The 20,194-nt window shown below is 43.7% G+C and overlaps 1 protein-coding gene across 1 annotated transcript in view; it reads left to right on the forward strand.

Annotated features, from left to right (window-relative positions):
* Positions 1-6,913: 6,913 nt before the first annotated feature.
* Positions 6,914-20,194, forward strand: part of LOC109874760 (protein unc-13 homolog A) — a 97,197-nt gene continuing 83,916 nt past the window's right edge. Inside the window, 1 exon segment of the mRNA XM_031810303.1 lies at positions 6,914-7,271. Coding sequence (XP_031666163.1) covers positions 7,250-7,271 — 22 coding nt within the window. The 5' untranslated portion in view covers positions 6,914-7,249.

Below are 20,194 nucleotides of genomic sequence, written 5' to 3' on the forward strand. Positions count from 1 at the left end.
TTAACTAGGCAAGTCAGTTAAGAACAAATTCTTATTTTCAATGACGGCATAGGAACAGTGGGTTAACTGCCTGTTCAAGGGCAGAACGACAGATTTGTACCTTGTCAGCTCGGGGGTTTGAACATGCAACCTTCCGGTTACTAGTCCAACGCTCTAACCACTAGGCTACCCTGCCGTTTGAGTGAAGGAGCGGGAAGACTGAGGAACAAAGGGTGAAGCTGTGCTATCGTAAATACAGTATCTTATGCATTCTAAATTACCGCTCATTTGGAAAAGGAAAATGCAATAAATATTTTACTACTAATTTACTATTTACCGGTAGGTTGGTGGTAGATGGAAGGCCGTGTTGTCCAACCGAGTCCTTTGTCATTTGAAGAATGTCTCTGGTTGTCAATTGTAGTAACGTCATTGTTTGATAGACGGTATACTCTGTCTGTTCCTTCCTAACCCTCGTTTGCAGCGGCTGTTGCTAACTCAACGGCTAGGAGGTATCACTTCTGTAGTGAATAAGAGTTCAAAGTTCATACCATTCGCAACCAAAGCTCACGCTGATGTTGGCTTCGTTCTGTAGTTATTATCTGAACCATTCTGACATCGGACCGTCGTCCCCACATCCTCGGAACTGGAGGTTACATTGTCGTCAAGGCTTTGTATAGGAAGGGAGAGGAGGGCGTGTTTGAAAAGTTGTATAGCCCATGCCCCTTCACAGGGGTGGGCCACTGATTGAGCAGAGCCCTACCTTATGAAAACCCAAATCTCACATTTTAGAAGCTAAAATCACATTTCATCCCATCACGAATAATTTAATATTCAAACATTTAAATTGAACAACAATTCCATGTGAATCCGATAACTCTGTGTAGACTTTCCACTATAGAGTTTGTCATCTTATCATTGATGAGAATGTCTCAGATGACAACCGAACTGACATCATATTGATTAAGTACCACCGCATATGTTCAATTGGTCGGATTACCATAATATAGTTCATTTCTCCCCACCTTCTGATGTTCCCAGAATCTCTGTTAACCAAGGGGCTTGCAAATATAACATCAGTAGGGTAGAGAGAGGAAAAGGCAGGGAAATAGGTATTTATGACAGTCATAAACCTACTACTCAGGCCTGTTTTGACAGGTATGTCACTTGAGTGGCCCCCCCTTGGGTTGTGCCGTGGCGGAGATCTTTGTGGGCTATACTCGGCCTTGTCTCAGGATGGTAAGTTGGTGGCTGAAGATATCCCTCTAGTTGTGTGGGGGCTGTGCTTGGCAAAGTGGGTGGGGTTATATCCTTCCTGTTTAGCCCTGTCTGGGGGTATCATCGGATGGGGCCACAGTGTCTCCTGACCCCTTCTGTCTCAGCCTCCAGTACTGCTGCAGTAGTTTGTGTCGGGGGGGATAGGGTCAGTTTATCTAGAGTACTTCTCCTGTCTTATCTGGTGTCCTGTGTGAATCTAAGTGTGCTCTCTCTAATTCTCTCTTTCTCCCTTTCTCTCTCTCGGAGGACCTGAGCCCTAGGACCATGCCTCAGGACTACCTGGCATGATGACTCCTTGCTGTCCCCAGTCCAACTGGCTGTGCTGCTGCTCCAGTTTCAACTGTTCTGCCTGCGGCTATGGAACCCTGACCTGTTCACCGGACGTTCTACCTGTCCCAGACCTGCTGTTTTCAACTCTCTAGAGACAGCAGGAGCGGTAGAGATACTCTGAATGATCGGCTATGAAAAGCCAACTGACATTTACTCCTGAGCTGTTGACTTGCTGCACCATCGACAGCTACTGTGGTTATTATTATTTGACCATGCTGATCATTTATGAACATTTGAAAATCTTGGCCATGTTCTGTTATAATCTCCACCCGGTACAGCCAGAAGAGGACTGGCCACCCCTCATAGCCTGCTTCCTCTCTAGGTTTCTTCCTAGGTTTTGGCCTTTCTAGGGAGTTTTTCCTAGTCACCGTGCTTCTACACCTGCATTGCTTGCTGTTTGGGGTTTTAGGCTGGCTTTCTGTACAGCATTTTGAGATATCAGCTGATGTAAGAAGGGCTATATAAATGCATTTGATTTTAATTTGATTTCGTGACGGATCTTCCTCCGTCACAGGGAAACACCACGATCCTCTTCGTTGTGGAACGGTTTTCTAAGTCCTGTTGTCTCCTTCCATTGCCCGGTCTCCCTACGGCTCTACAGACTGAGAAGGCCCTGTTCACCCACGTCTTCCGGCACTACGGGGTGCCTGAGGATATAGTTTCTGATCGGGGTCCCCAGTTCACATCTAGGGTCTGGGGCGTTTATGGAACGCCTGGGGGTCTCTGCCAGCCTCACCTCAGGTTTTCACCCCGAGAGTAATGGGCAGGTGGAGAGTTAACCAGGATGTGGGTAGGTTTCTGTGGTCCTATTGCCGGCCGGGGGAGTCGGCGGCTTTCATCCACCGGGCGGAGATGGCCAAAAACTCCCTCCGCCACTCCTCCACTAACCACTAATCTCCTTTTCAGTGTGTACTAGGTTATCAGCCGGTCCTGGCACCGTGGCATCAGAGACAGATCGAGGCACCTGCAGTGGATGAATGGTTTCGGCGCTCGGAGGAGACATGGACTAGTGCACATGTGCACCTGTAATGGACCATCAGGCGGCAGAAGGTGAGCGCCGACCGCCACCGCAGTGCGGCCCCGGTGTATGCACCAGGGAACCGGGTCTGGCTCTCGACCCGAAACCTACCCCTTCGTGTGTGTGTGTGTGTGTGTGGTTAGTCCAGTGACATAACCACATAATTTGAGTCAATTGGAGGTGTACCTGTGGATGTATTTCCAGGCCAACCTTCAAACTCAGTGCCTCTTTGCTTGACATCAATGGAAAATCAAAAGAAATCAGTCAAGACTTCAGAAAAAAATGGTAGACCTCCACAAGTCTGGTTCATCCTTGGGAGCAATTTCCAAATGCCTGAAGGTACCACGTTCACCTGTACAAACAATAGTATGCAAGTATAAACACCATGGGACCACGCAGCCATCATACAGGAAGGAGACGCATTCTGTCCCCTAGAGATGGACGTACTTTGGTGCGAAAAGTACAAATCAATCCCAGAACAACAGCAAAGGACCTTGTGAAGATGCTGGAGGAAACAGGTACAAAGTATCTATATCCACAGTAAAACGAGTCCTATATCAACATAACCTGAAAGGCCACTCAGCAAGGAAGAAGCCACTGCTCCAAAACCGCCATAAAAAAGCCAGACTACGGTTTGCAACTTTTTGTTTTGGAGAAATGTCCTGTGGTCCGATGAAACAAATATAGAACTATTTGGCCATAATGACCATTGTTATGTTTGGAGGAAAAAGGGGGAGGCTTGCAAGCCGAAGAACACCAACCCAACCGTGAAGCACGGTGGTGGCAGCATCATGCTGTGGGGGTGCTTTTCTGAAGGAGGGACTGGTGCACTTCACAAAATAGATGGCATCATGAGGATGGAAAATTAGGTTTATATATTGATGCAACATCTCAAGACATGAGTCAGGAAGTTAAGCTTGGTCTCAAAAGGGTCTTTCAAATGGACAATGACTCCAAGCATACTTCCAAAGTTGTGACAACAAAGTCAAGGTATTGGAGTGGCCATCACAAAGCCCTGACCTCAATCCCATAGAAAATTTGTGGGCAGAACTGAAAAAGCGTGTTAGAGCAAGGAGGCCTACAAACCTGACTCAGTTACACCAGCTCTGTCAGGAGGAATGGGCCAAAAATTCACCCAACTTATTAATGTGGGAAGCTTGTGGAAGGATACCAGAAAAGTTTGACCCAAGTTAAACAATTGCAAGGCAATGCTACCAAACACGAATTGAGTGTATGTAAACTTCTGACCCACTGGGAATGTAATGAAATAAATAAAAGCTGAAATAAATCATTTTCTCTACTATTATTGTGACATTTCACATTCATAAAAGGAAGTGCTGATCCTAACTGATCTAATACAGGGAAGTTTTACTTGGATTAAATGTCAGGAATTGTGGAAAAACTGAGTTTAAATGTATTTTGCTGAGGTGTATGTAAACTTCCAACTTCACTGTATGCCACTAATGATCGCTCGTTCGGAGAAAGTTAATACATTTTATTTACGTGAAGCTTGTGTCGATAGTTGAGCTGGTGGTGTGAGGCTCTGGTTTTACCAGTCGAGGTCGCCATTGTCCTTTGTAGATTCTTCCGGGTCGTTGTGGAGTGAGATGTTGTGGTTTTCTGCGTCAGTCAATGTTCTTACTACATTTGCTACCTTTCCTGCTGCAGTCTGTTAGGCTGTAATCTAGGACTCACTTATTCTTGAGTTATCAATAGTTCACAGTTCATACCATTTCACATGTGGCGCAAGCTCAAACGTTTTCTGGCCTGTAGAGTTGAAATTAGCATTAGCCCTTTTTAAACGTGAAGACAAGTCCTCACGATATTTGGAACTGAGGTGACTTTTCGTCACGGGGGCTTTTATTCTAGAGTGTAAAAGGGGTTGGTTCATCATTTCCAACCAATGTCTATTCACTTGGGCGTGGTTACTGACTGGGCACAAGTTACCATAAAACAAAGATTTTCATTTTAGAAGACTAAATCACATTGTTATCTTTTCAAAGTATTCTTATACTCGTTATACCCACATTCAGATGCAAGCCTCATAACTGAGGAAACTGTATAAACAGAGTTAGAGTAATGTGGCTGTATTGTCTTTCATGAGGCCACAAACATGAAACAAAACAGACCGGGTTGTAGCTGGCTTCTCCACCGACCGTTTCTACATTCTCTAAATTAGGAATAATGTTTAATTCTCCAATTCGGGGAGGTAGAAGTATTTGGCAGTAGAGTCCCTTTGTCTTACTGTGACACTCTCTCCATACTGCATGTGGCAAGGGAGAAGATGGCCTCTGCCAGGAATTTATGACGATGTTGTAAAGTCATAAAACTGCCCCCTCTAACAGGAGAGGGGGGGGTTCACATCTCTGCTAGAGGGCTTGCGTCTTGACAGAGCGTTGGACCAGTAACCGAAAAGTTGCTGCATCGAAGCCCCGAGCTGACAAGGTAAAAATATGTTGTTCTGCCCCTGAGCAAGGCAGTTAACCCACTGTTCCCCGGGCGCTGAAGATGTGGATGTCGATTAAGGCAGCCTCTTGCACCTCTCTGATTCAGAGGGGTTGGGTTAAATGCGGAAGACACATTTCATTTGAATGCATTCAGTTGTACAACTGACTAGGTATCTTTCCTTTATTGTTGGCGTATTCTATATTTCAGCACAAGCAGTTGAGCTTGAATCAATGAAAGTCAAATGTTGCAAAGAGCCAGGTGGAGGAGCTGAGGAGACAAAATGAAGGTAATTTCTGTTGACACATATTTAGTAGTATTCACAATCCACAGCAGTTAGACTTCATTTGGATATTCTGCTCAGCTTTAAAATAGATCTCTTTTACTACTAACTTTAGTTAATTCTAGTTTAGTTAGTTCTGTCTCATCTATGTGTCACAGTCAGGAAGGTGGCTTTCTCTGCTTCACTTTGGCCTCAGGATCTGGATACACAAGACCCTACAACGCCCACACTACAGACATGTTGTCACAAACATTGGTAATTCTTATAATCCAAACATAGGTATAGTACACAGCAGACAAAGTATACTTAGCCATCAGTGCTATAATCACAAAGGTTCCGTTAGGTTAACTCAAACAACTGCTGTTTGAGATGATTTATTGCTGCATAACTAATAGACCTGTGTGTGCTGACTAACATGTCAGTCAGAGGTATTAACTGGATAATAATAATGTGAAAATATTGTACAATCAGGTGTGCAAAGCTCTTAGAGACTTACCCAGAAAGACTCACAGCTGTAATCACTGCCAAAAGGTGATTCTAACATGTATTGACTCAGGGGTGAGAACTTATGGAAATGAGATATGTATGGGTTATTGTGTGTAGATGGGTGAGAGAAAAAAATCTCCTTGATCCATATTGAATTCAGGCTGTAATAAAACATGTGGAATGAGTCAAGGGGTATGAATACTTTCTGAAGGCTCTGTAAATAGCTCCCCCTTCTGGTACTGCATGTGCCCTTGTGTGTTCGAGTTTACACTTTACCTGCCTAGTGCCTATGCTTGTGTAACGGTGTGAAATGGCTAGCTAGTTAGCGGGGTGCGCGCTAATAGCGTTTCAATCGGTGACGTCACTCGCTCTGAGACCTTGAAGTAGTTGTTCCCCTTGCTCTGCAAGGGCCGCGGCTTTTGTGGAGCGATGGGTATCGATGCTTCGAGGGTGACTGTTCGAGCCCAGGTAGAGGAGGGACAGAAGCAATACTGTTACACTTGCAGCTATCATGTAAAGACAGCTATTAGGGACACTTACTGTGGGACCAGGTAAGGAGACCTATAGTAATTTAACAAAGTATAAAATCACATTTTTGGGTTTGTTTTGTCCTTTAATTCTACTTTTCTAGTCTAATCGGTAACATAGAAATGTTAAAATACCAAATTACTTTTAATCGATAAGGATAAGTAGTTAATGATGAATCAAAACTCAGAGTTAGATATAGATGTCAATGAAATGTTCTTGCCCAGGGCACCAGATGTGCTAAGTCTGGCCGTGACTCATTGGCTAGAGTCAGTCCCTGATTCGAAGGGAAGGTTAAAAACTAGCAGTGCTGTAGACCTTGAGGTACGAATTTGAATCGCCCTGGACTACAGGAAGCAGTGGGCAGCACTAGAATAATAATCATGTTTTTCTCGACAGTGATACAGTCCAGTACTGACAAGCACACCCCTCTTCCCCCCTGCTCCCTTCTTTGAGTACCGGAAGGAGAGACTCCCTACTCGGTCCGTGATCATCAGAGATGTATCGTGGCCCCCAGCCTATGCCTCCCCGCTGCAGCTGGTTCGCGTCACATTAAATGTGACGTCACGCGGCGCGGAGCTGTCCTCGCGCTGGTGCTGAAACAAGATGGCTGTGCGTGCGAGAGGAGCGGAGGAGAGCTGAGGGATGCAGAGACAGCGAGAGAGACGGCAAAGTGAGGGGAGCCTTTCAACAGCAAAATAAATAGCCATATCCGTGAAGAACGCACGGATTCCCTTGTAATGATGTCTTCGAATAGATTTTATGTCCACTATGGCAATATTTAGCGTATGTTTAGACGTACATCTGTAGCCTACACCGGGAGGTAACTGAGGAGTAGCCAAGCGAAGCAGTGAAGACCCAGCCGGCCAGTAGAGGACAGCCGGGGACGCTCAGCGCTGCTGTCAGAGATGTCCCTGCTCTGTGTCGGAGGTAAGAGGACATCAACATTATTATTACTATTATTATTATAATACCATTACAGTGTTACATTTCATAGGAATGTATATTTCATTTGATGTGAATGTTCTATATTGTAGGATACCAGCATCTATCCATATTCAGTGATTCATTCATCTGTTTTTATTACCTCAGCTGTCACTCATAGTGCTGAATGACCAGTAACCCCATGGAAGCCTATTATGTTGGAGTAGCTCAAATAGGGATAATGAGATACATAGGAAGACGTAGCCTATAGCCAAATATCTCACCTTCTTCACGTGAAAGACGTTTTTCTGATGACAGAGAGCAACGTGTTTTTTCAAGGGTGTCAATCTGCTTTCTATGGTGGGACAAGATCATTTTGCTAAGTGTGCTTGAAATGCAGTAAAATTTAACAAAAGTCACACTTCAGAATAAAGTAACCAGAATAGTAGGCTAAAAGCTTATTTATTCAGCTATAAGTAAGTTATCAATTATTCTCACTGACAACAGACTGGAGAGCTACTGTAGGCTATGTCTTGTCGTGAACATTTAAACATGTACTGATCAAAATATAAAAATGTAGACACGTGTTTCTGATTAATACTGCAGCTATCTATAGCACCGTTTTCCACAGACATTGTTGCAGCTGTGTGTTGCGTGCCATGCCAGTTCATGCGTGGGCGGTCAGTGTAGCAAGAAAAGGATAGCCCCTGCCGCACTGCTGCCGCGTTGAACGAGCCTCCCTCGGTTGTGAGGGAATCCTAGGGGGGTGTTCGCGTCAGGTCGTGCCGTCTGTAGGCTAAAATGTGACATTTCCCTGTCGTGCCGCGTCACCTCATCACGCCCAGTTCCGAGATAGGCAGCTATGTTGTCATTGTTTCCGCAAAACCTAAATAATTATTAATCAGATAATTCCTTCTAAACGAATTAGCCTAAACGGCATGGCCCACTAAGTCACTGCTTATCCATGTAGTCGAGGTTTCATTCGACGTGTTATTAATTTCTAAACACACAATGCTCAGGATGTCATAGACAAGGAGACTTTGTGGAGAGCGCTTTTCATTTTTCTATTACATCACAGGCATGCCTTGCATGGTGTGGCTGTTGCTATTTCTGGAGCTAGAGAGAGAAATGTTTGTTCATCAAACCAGATCTCATCTAGTGTTGCAATACATGCTTGTTGGTGCCCAGCACCAGCAGTGGTAGTATTCATATGTGTACCTCGAGGTCCACAGCACTGCTGGGTTTCATCCTTCCCATCTACTCAAGAGCTGATGATTCAGACCTGAGACAATACCATATGACTGAGAGAAAGCTCTTTCCTATCACTGACATGAACCATCAGTTAACAACCAGAAAAATGTCCTATCAGTGACATGAACCATCAGTTAACAACCAGGAAGAGAAGAGAAACCAGTAGTGCTGTTCCCTGCTGCAGACCTTGAAGTGGTGAATTCCAATAGCACTGATGTAAGCTAAAAGATTCTGTCAGAATAATACTAGCCTTTAATTCATCCTTGGGGGTCTGGTGGTGGCTGGGAATTTCACAGTGACAGGTCAAGTGGAACGTTTCATCCCACTGGGGTCCTCTCTAAAGTCCTCTGTCCGTCTTCATAACCACAATAAATAAATCAAAGACAGTTGTCAAACATGGGCCTGTCCAGATAAGGTCGCTGTAGAATATCTGTGGCTACATGCAGCTGTCTTCCCTGCTCAATGTCTGAGTCTGTGTGTGAAAATGTGTTGCACTGAGAGAGTACAATCTACCTGACCCCAAGACCATGGTAGCCTAATGAGCTAATGGAAGCTACCTGACCCCAAGACCATGTGAGTCTAATGAGCTAATGGAATCTACCTGACTCCAAGACCATGGTAGCCTAATGAGCTAATGGAATCTACTTGACCCCAAGACCATGGTAGTCTAATGAGCTAATGGAATCTACCTGACTCCAAGACCATGGTAGCCTAATGAGCTAATGGAAACTACTTGACCCCAAGACCATGGTAGTCTAATGAACTAATGGAATCTACCTGACTCCAATACCATGGTAGCCTAATGAGCTAATGGAATCTACTTGACCCCAAGACCATGGTAGTCTAATGAGCTAATGGAATCTACTTGACCCCAAGACCATGGTAGTCTAATGAGCTAATGGAATCTACCTGACCCCAGGACCGTGGTGGCCTAATGAGTTAATGAAATCTACCTTACCCCAAGACCATGGTAGCCTAACGAGCTAATGGAATCTACCTGACTCCAAGACCATGGTAGCCTAACGAGCTAATGGAATCTACCTGACTCCAAGACCATGGTAGCCTAACGAGCTAATGGAATCTACCTGACTCCAAGACCATGGTAGCCTAACGAGCTAATGGAATCTACCTTACCCCAAGACCATGGTAGCCTAATGAGCTAATGGAATGTACCTGACCCCAAGACCGTTTTAGCCTAAGGAGCTAATGGAATCTACCTGACTCCAGGACCGTGTAGCCTAATGAGCTAATGGAATCTACCTGACCCCAAGACCTTGGTAGTCTAATGAGCTAATGGAATCTACCTGACCCCAAGACCATGGTAGCCTAATGAGCTAATGGAATGTACCTTGACCCCAAGACGGTGGTAGCCTAATGAGCTAATGGAATCTACCTGACCCCAAGGCCATGGTAGCCTAATGAGCTAATAGAATCTACCTGACCCCAAGGCCGTGGTAGTCTAATGAGCTCATGGAATCTACCTGAGTATAATCACAGCCGTATATATTCCCCCCCAAGCAGACACATCGATGGCTCTGAACAAACTTTATTTGACTCTTTGCAAACTGGAATCCATACATCCTGAGGCTGGATTCATTGTAGCTGGGGATTTTAACAAGGCTAATCTGAAAACAAGACTCCCTAAATTGTATCAGCATATCGATTGCGCAACCAGGGCTGGCAAAACCTTGGATCACTGCTATTCTAACTTCTGCGATGCATATAAGGCCCTGCCCCGCCCTCCTTTCGGAAAAGCTGACCAGGACTCCATTTTGTTGATCCCTGCCTACAGACAGAAACTAAAACAAGAAGCTCCCACGCTGAGGTCTGTTCAACGCTGGTCCGACCAATCTGATTCCACACTCCAAGACTGCTTCCATCACGTGGACTGGGATATGTTTCTTATTGCGTCAGACAACAACATTGACGAATACGCTGATTCGGTGTGCGAGTTCATTAGAACGTGCGTTGAAGATGTCGTTCCCATAGCAACGATTAAAACATTCCCAAACCAGAAACCGTGGATTGATGGCAGCATTCGCGTGAAACTGAAAGTGCGAACCACTGCTTTTAATCAGGGCAAGGTGACCGGGAAACATGACCGAATACAAACAGTGTAGCTATTCCCTCCGCAAGGCAATCAAACAAGCTAAGCGTCAGTATAGAGACAAAGTAGAATCTCAATTCAACGGCTCAGACACAAGAGGTATGTGGCAGGGTCTACAGTCAATCACGGATTACAAAAAGAAAACCAGCCCCGTCACGGACCAGGATGTCTTGCTCCCAGGCAGACTAAATAACTTTTTTGCCCGCTTTGAGGACAATACAGTGCCACTGACACGGCCTGCAACCAAAACATGCGGCCTCTCCTTCACTGCTGCCGAGGTGAGTAAAACATTTAAACGTGTTAACCCTCGCAAGGCTGCAGGCCCAGACCGCATCCCCAGCCGCGCCCTCAGAGCATGCACAGACCAGCTGGCTGGTGTGTTTACGGACATATTCAATCAATCCCTATCCCAGTCTGCTGTTCCCACATGCTTCAAGAGGGCCACCATTGTTCCTGTTCTCAAGAAAGCTAAGGTAACTGAGCTAAACGACGATGCAATCTCAACCACACTGCACACTGCCCTAACCCATCTGGACAAGAGGAATACCTATGTGAGAATGCTGTTCATCGACTACAGCTCGGCATTTAACACCATAGTACCCTCCAAGCTCGTCATCAAGCTCGAGACCCTGGGTCTCGACCCCGCCCTGTGCAACTGGGTACTGGACTTCCTGACGGGCCGCCTCCAGGTGGTGAGGGTAGGCAACAACATCTCCACCCCGCTGATCCTCAACACTGGGGCCCCACAAGGGTGCGTTTTGAGCCCTCTCCTGTACTCCCTGTTCACCCACGACTGCGTGGCCACACACGCCTCCAACTCAATCATCAAGTGTGCGGACGACACAACAGTGGTAGGCTTGATTACCAACAACGTCGAGACGGCCTACAGGGAGGAGGTGAGGGCCCTCGGAGTGTGGTGTCAGGAAAATAACCTCACACTCAACGTCAACAAAACTAAGGAGATGATTGTGGACTTCAGGAAACAGCAGAGGGAACAACCCCCTATCCACATCGTTTGAACAGTAGTGGAGAGGGTAGCAAGTTTTATGTTCCTCGGCATACACATCACAGACAAACTGAATTGGTCCACCCACACAGACAGCATCGTGAAGAATCGTCAACCTCAGGAGGCTGAAGAAATTCGGCTTGTCACCAAAAGCACTCACAAACTTCTACAGATGCACAATCGAGAGCATCCTGGCGGGCTGTATCACCGCCTGGTACGGCAACTGCTCCGCCCACAACCGTAAGGCTCTCCAGAGGGTAGTGAGGTCTGCACAACGCATCACCGGGGGCAAACTACCTGCCCTCCAGGACACCTACACCACCCGATGTTACAGGAAGGCCATAAAGATCATCAAGGACAACAACCACCCGAGCCACTGCCTGTTCACCTCGCTATCATCCAGAAGGCGAGGTCAGTACAGGTGCATCAAAGCTGGGACCGAGAGACTGAAAAATAGCTTCTATCTCAAGGCCATCAGACTGTTAAACAGCCACCACTAACAATGAGTGGCTGCTGCCAACACACTGACTCAACTCCAGCCACTTTAATAATGGGAATTGATGGGAAATGATGTAAAATATATCACTAGCCACTTTAAACAATGCTACCTAATATAATGTTTACATACCCTACATTATTAATCTCATATGTATACGTATATACTGTACTCTATATCATCTACTGCATCTTTATGTAATACATGTATCACTAGCCACTTTAACTATGCCACTTTGTTTACATACTCATCTCATATGTATATACTGTACTCGATACCATCTACTGTATCTTGCCTATGGCGCTCTGTACCATCACTCATTCATATATCTTTATGTACATATTCTTTATCCCCTTACACTTGTGTGTATAAGACAGTAGTTTTGGAATTGTTAGTTAGATTACTTGTTGGTTATTACTGCATTGTCGGAACTAGAAGCACAAACATTTCGCTACACTCGCATTAACATCTGCTAACCATGTGTATGTGACAAATAAAATTTGATTTGATTTGACCCCAAGACCATGGTAGCCTAATGAGCTAATAGAATCTACCTGACCCCAAGACCGTGGTAGCCTAATGAGCTAATAGAATCTACCTGACCCCAAGACCGTGATAGTCTAATGAGCTAATGGAATCTATCTGACCCCAAGACCGTGGTAGTCTAATGAGCTAATGGAATCTACCTGACCCCAAGACCGTGGTAGTCTAATGAGCTAATGGAATCTACCTGACACCAAGACCGTGGTAGTCTAATGAGCTAATGGAATCTATCTGACCCCAAGGTTGTGGTAGTCTAATGAGCTAATGGAATCTACCTGACACCAAGACCGTGGTAGTCTAATGAGCTAATGGAATCTACCTGACCCCAAGGTTGTGGTAGTCTAATGAGCTAATGGAATCTACCTGACCCCAAGACCGTGGTAGTCTAATGAGCTAATGGAATCTACCTGACACCAAGACCGTGGTAGCTAGTAAACTCCAGATATACAGTACTTCCATACATTTTTTTAACTAGTTTCCTGGGGATCTTTAGACAAGTATTGTGAGGCTTGTGAGCGTCCTAGAGCAAAACAGAGAACACCATTGTGTTCATGAGAGTCTCAGTTTACCACAGAGTTGTCATATTAATAGGTCGCCCAAACCTTCCGGACGCTACAGGCAGAAGAGGCTGTACCAACTTAGAACAAAATTAAGTCTCATCTTTCAATAGTTTGTTGGCAAAACCGTTTGAACGCTACAGACGTTTTCGTGACAAGACCGATTTTCCGGATGTCTCATGGTTTGACAAACATCGCTCTAGCTCTACCACCTTTCCCCGCAGATGCGGAAGGGCGATATCGGCGGATGCGGTAGATTGAGGAGCAGCCATGCAATAAAACAGATATCTTTATCTTAAACAGATGGATTTTGATGGGGATTTTTTATTATGTTGTTTAGATTTCTGTAGGGGCGGGGAAGTTGTAGGTCAAGGGTTAATAACTGCATATATTCACTGTTGCAATCAAAATCATTCCAAAGGATAGGTTTAACAGAGCAGGTGAAATGTAATCACAAGTCATATAGTATCACAGAGACTATTTAGGCCTACAGTATGTAGCATTTGCAAAGTCATCAACAGCAATTGTTTCAATTCAACCCAGGGTTCAAATAAAAATAAACAACACATAAAGTATTGTCCATGTAGGTCAAGCTTTGGTTCATGTCTTCACATGAATCATTAATATGTTGGATTCATGTCTCCATCTTAAAGAATACGACTAAATCTAATCCAACTTTAAATGCACTTCAAATAGAGTTTGATCTGATGTGGTCCTATTCTTTAATGTTGATTCTTGGTTGAGATGGAGATGTGAATCCAACATATCAATTATTCATTTGTAGACAAACTTAAGTCAGTGCCACAACATGTACATCTCCTTCAAATATTGATATTTGGTTGCGTTGATAACCAAACACAATTCAATATCACTTTTGCAATACAGTAAATAGCCTATTAACTTGTTGACAAGTAAACAAATAATATGTTGGATTCAGGTCTGCAACTGAGCCAAATATAAAGGTTAAAGAACAGGATTAAAACAGTGGTAGCATTAGATATCCTTTAAATGTCGATATATAACCGAACACACAATTCAATAATACTTTTGTAATAGGGTAAATAGTCTAAAGTTAAGGCTTTCTTACAAACGGATGGAACAGTATTTATTCAACTTTAAAACGAGTAACACCATCCATGGCCACATGTTGAGGTTAGCGTACTGTAACTATGAATGTCTTCTTATGTCGTCACAGAGAGCACGCGTGTTCAAGATAGCATACAACGGTCACAGGTCTGTGGAGATCTTCACTATTACCCTAATAATCTGTGCAGAATCACAAACAGCATTGATCACTTGCACCATGTACTTTGTAATCTAAACTGCAATCCAGGTCATTTGGTTCTGCTATTAGATGAAGCAGTGAAAACATATTTAATTGTTGTATAAATACAAAACATCTGACATTGTATTCCCATTTGAACTTTGTTGTGCTTTAAAATGGTTAAAAGCACAGTGATAACACATTTAGATGACAACTCAACCAAAAATCAGACATTGTTTTTCCTTTGGAACTTGGTTGTGTTTTTATACTGAACTAAAATATAAACACAACATGCAACAATTTCAAAGATCTTACTGATTTACAGTTCATATAAGGACATCAGTCCATTTAAAGGGATTCATTAGGCCCTAATCTATGGATTTCACATAACTAGGAATACAGATATGCATCAGTTGGTCACAGAAACCTCCCCAAAAAGGTAAGGGTGTGAATCAGACAACCAGTCAGTATCTGGTGTGATCACCATTTGCCTCATGCAGCATGACACATCTCCTTCACATATAATTGATCAGGCTGTTTATTGTGGCCTGTGGAATGTTGTCCCACTCCTCTACAATGGCTGTGCGAAGTTGGTGGATATTGGCAGGAACTGGAACACGCTGTCGTACACGTACGCATCCCAAACATGCTCAATGGGTGACATGTCTGGTGAGTATGCAGGCCATATAAGAACTGGGACATTTTCAGCTTCCAGGATTTGTGTACAGATCTTTGGGGCATGGGGCCATGCATTATCATGCTGAAACAAGAGGTGATGGTGACGGATGATTGGCCTCAAGATCTCGTCACTGTATCTCTGTGCGGTCAAATTGCCATCAATAAAATGCAATTGTGTTTGTTGTCCATAGCTTATTCCTGTCCATACAGTAACCCCACCACCACCATGGGGTACTCTGTTTACAACGTTGACATCAGCAAACTGCTCGCCCACACATCGCCATACACGTGGTCTGCGGTTGTGAGGCTGGTTGAACGTACTGCCAAATTCTCTCAAACTATGTTGGAGGCAGTTTACATTAGATAAATGAACATTCAATTCTCTGGTAACAGCTCTGGTGGACATTCCTGCAGTCAGCATGCCAACTGCCCGCTCTGTCAAAACTTGAGACATCTGTGGCATTGTGTTGTCTGACAAAACGGCACATTTTTGAGTGTCCTTTTATCATCCCATGTACAAGGTGCACCTGTGTAATTATCCACCTGTGTTTAATCAGCTTCTTGATATGCCACCCCTGTCTGAATTGATTATCTTGGCAAAGGAGAAATGCTCACTAAGAGGGAGGTTTAAAAAAAATGTGTGCACAGCATTTGAGAAAACATTTAGCTTTTTTGTGTATATGGAACATTTCTGGGATATTTTTCAGTTCATGAAACATGGGACCAAGACTTTACATGTTGTGTTTATATTTTTGTTCAGTGTAGATGGTTGAAAGCATAGTGATAACACATTGGGAATTCAACAAACTTCTGGCTGACTTTTTGAGGGGTGAATAAAGTTTGAAATCTCATTGATCAAAGTCTCTATCCAAATATTACCCAAATGTCCACATTGAAATGGCGTTGTTTGCCCAGTGGGAGGTGATTCTTTGTTTAAAAACAACATGATGAAGAAGATAAAGAATAGCTTCAGTTCTTCACCCACACAACACAGGGCTACAGGCAGGTAGGTACACGTGCTTCAGCCTCCTTTACATAATACACTAACTTCATCGGTATTCCAGTAAGGCTCACTCATCACTAGTTTAGTGTGTGTGTGTGCTTGTGCGTGTGTGTGTATGTTTGTGTGTAGAATGCCTCTTCTCTCTTAGTCAGGGAATTTCACGTGTCATCTTTCCTCCATTGTCATGGAGACTTGGGCCAGGCAGGCAGTCCTCTAGAAAGTATTATGGGCTGTGCAGGTGGGGGTTGTTGAATATTAAAACTCGCTGTGGATGCAATATGACTGTGTGTGTGTGTGTCTGTGTGTGTGTGTGGCCTCAGACCCATACGAAACATACTTGATGTATTTCTGAGCACCTCCAACACATATGAAACCTACTAATGGTCTAATTACTTCAGACAGAAATGAAAGTAGATGAGTTGGCTAGTTGAGAACAAGTACTCATTTACAACTGTGACCTGGCCAAGATAATGCACAGCAGATTGACACATACAACAACACAGAGTTACACATGGAATAAACAAACATACAGTCAATAATACAGTAGAATTTAAAAACAAAAGTCTATATACAGTGTGAGCAAATAAATGTAGTTTAGGTGAGGTAAGGCAATAAATAGGCCAAGGATGTCGAAGTAATTACAATATAGCAATTAAACACTGGAATGGTAGATGTGCAGAAGGTGAATGTGCAAGTAGAGATACTGGGGTGCAAAGGAGCAAGATAAATAAATAAATACAGTATGTGGATGAGATAGTTGGATGGGCTGTTTACAGATGGACTATGTACAGGTGCAGTGATCTGTGAGCTGCTCTGACAGCTGGTGCTTAAAGCTAGTGAGGGAGATATGAGTCTCCAGCTTCAGTGATTTATGCAATTAGTTCCAGTCATTGGCAGTAGAGAACTGGAAAGAAAGGCACCCAAAGGAGGAATTGGCTTTGGGGGTGACTAGTGAAATATACCTGCTGGAGCACGTGCTACGGGTGGGTGCTGCTATGGTGACCAGTGAGCTGAGATAAGGCGGGGGTTTACCTAGCAAAGACTTGTAGATGACCTGGAGCCAGTGGATTTGGCAACGAGTATGAAGCGAGGGCCAGCCAACGAGAGCGTACAGTGGACAGTGGACAGCGTGCAGTGGACTGCATCCAATTGGTTGAGTAGAGTGTTGGAGGCTATTTTATAAATGACATCGCCGAAGTCGGGGATGGGTAGGATGGTCAGTTTTACGAGGGTATGTTTGGCAGCATGAGTGAAGGATGCTTTGTTGCGAAATAGGAAGCCGATTCTAGTTTTAATTTTGGATTGGAGATGCTTAATGTGAGTCTGGAAGTTTACAGTCTAGCCAGACACCTAGCCAGACACCTAGGTATTTGTAGTTGTCCATGTACTCTAAGTCAGAACCGTCCAGTCTAGCCAGACTAGCCAGTCTAGCCAGACACCTAGCCAGACACCTAGGTATTTGTAGTTGTCCATGTACTCTAAGTCAGAACCGTCCAGAGTAGTGCATGCATTTAGTTTCATTTGCATTTAAGAGCAGTTGGAGGCCATGGAAGGAGAGTTGTATGGCATTGAATTGAAGCTCATCTGGATGTTAGTTAGCACAGTGTCCAAAGAAGGGCCGGAAGTATACAGAATGGTGTCGTCTGCGTAGAGGTGGATCAGAGAATCACCAGCAGCAAGAGCGATATCATTGATGTATACAGAGAAGAGAGTCGGCCCGAGAATTGAACCCTGTGGCACCCCCGTAGACACTGCCAGAGGTCCGGACAACAGGCCCTCCGATTTGACACACTTAACTCTATCAGAGAAGTAGTTGGTGAACCAGGCGAGGCAATCATTTGAGAAACCAAGGCTGTTGAGTCTGCCAATAAGAATGTGGTGATTGACAGAGTCGAAAGCCTTGGCCAGGTCGATGAATACGGCTACAAAGTAATGGCGCTTATGATATCGTCTAAGGATAATACTAAGCATCCTCCAATTCGTTTGCTATGGTACAACTAGGTAAAACGTATGAAACTACACGTCCTTTGATACTACATGTCCTTTTATTCGTATGATATTGTACAACCGCTATTCCTTTCATAATGTAACGTATAGAATAACAAGAATTCCCCCGAGACTACATTGGTCTGTGTGTGTGTGGGTAGGGAAAGTGTAGGGCATTAACTATGCAGGCATGAGTTACGTCAGAGCTGTTTAAACAGTACTGCAGAGGGATAGAGTGGGCGTTATAGAGACAAAACCACAAAATATATTCAACCCACACTCTCAGAATAGGATAACAGGATGTGTTTCTTTATTACAAAAAAACACACACACATTTGGCATTATAGCCTTAATTGAAACAACCCTTTGAGAGGGATGCCGAAAATGCAGAAATATATAGTTATTTTAAAATAAATAACTTTTTATTGCACTTCTGTTGTCCTTCAAGAGGCTAGTGACTGTAACTGGTTTGCACAGTGTAGATGATTCACATTGACTGCAAGGTAGCAACACATATTCTCCCCTTCTCCAATATGACAAGTCTCTGTACAGTGCTCAGAGAATCAGCACGTCCACCTTCTGTCTCTACTGCAACACCACTGTGGATAACACACCACAGGCCAGTCACACAAGTGGAGCCTCCTCCCATGTCTGAGTTCCAAATGGCACACTATTCCCTACATAATGCACTCCTTTTGACCAGGGCTATAGGGGAAATAGGGTGTAGGTAAATAGGATGCCATTTAGGACCCAGACTATGAGAGTGCACTACAGCCCCTGCTATATAGTAAGTGGTTTGCTGCGTGTTAATGCTTCTGTCTATGTGTGTGATTGGTATAAGAAATGTATGGGTTTTGAAAAGGACAATTGTTCTGGCAACAAAATGTGGCAATACTTGGACTTAATGCTACATCCACTTAAATGGACAAATGCTAAATGCTAATGCTAATAGTGTACAATTGAACAGTGAAAGTAAGGTACAAATAGATCCTCTGATAAGTAGGTCGACTATGAAACAAATCATATATATATAGTAAACAAAACATCAGATGAACAAATAAAGAACTCACTTTGGTCCAAGAGACAACAGGACCGTGGTAGTCTAACCAGCTAATGTCCTCAGATGATGACAGCCATCACGGCCAGCCACAGACCTTTTGTGCTCAAACAAAAAAAAGTGCACCCAACATTTTTTGAGGCCACAACCACAGTCACAGATTCGCTGACAAATTATCACTTTTATTATTTAGATACATAGAATAGATGTCTTAATGGCAAATTAAATTACATAAATAAATAACATTTAGTATCAAATGTGTAAGTCTTAGTCACTTTACTAATAGCAATAACAATAACAAAATAATAATAAAATATTCTAAAACTCTGATGAGTAAAATATTTTGGACAACTATTTTGAATTTGAATAAACGCTGCACTATTTAACAATTAGCCAACACAATGAAAACAGAAGATTGGGAAAAATACTGTAACCTATCATGACTATATGCAACCCAACTCCATCTGTTTCCACTATGTATCCTACCTGGCTGAAACTTTGATCTAGTGGAATAAGTATTGAGGAGCATCAAATCAAATGTATTAGTCACATACACAGTTTACAGCATGTATGTGCAAGCTCCCTCAGCAATGCAGTACATGAATCAATAAAAACAACTATAATGACCCCTCTGTGGAAAGATGAGACTCTCGCGACCACGATGGTGTTCTCCGTTCTTCTCCACGACTCCCACAAGCGTCTTGGGACCCGTCTGAAGTCGGTACAGCCAATCTGCCAACTTCTGTTTCTAGTGTCCGAACATGTTTGGGCTACACACTCATATGGCCCCTCTGTGGAATTGTGAGACTCTCACAAACACCTAGTTTTAGGTTGTTTTGCTCTAGGACACCAACAGGCTCACAAGACTCATCTGAAGGTCTCCCGGTACCAGTGGGAAAAAATTATGGAAGTACAGTATATATGGAGACTTTTCAGTCCCAAAAATAAGGGCTTAAATACATGAATACGTCCTGATCTTTC

The sequence above is a fragment of the Oncorhynchus kisutch genome, linkage group LG30 (assembly GCF_002021735.2).
Source record: "Oncorhynchus kisutch isolate 150728-3 linkage group LG30, Okis_V2, whole genome shotgun sequence".
Classification (NCBI taxonomy): Eukaryota; Metazoa; Chordata; class Actinopteri; order Salmoniformes; family Salmonidae; genus Oncorhynchus; species Oncorhynchus kisutch.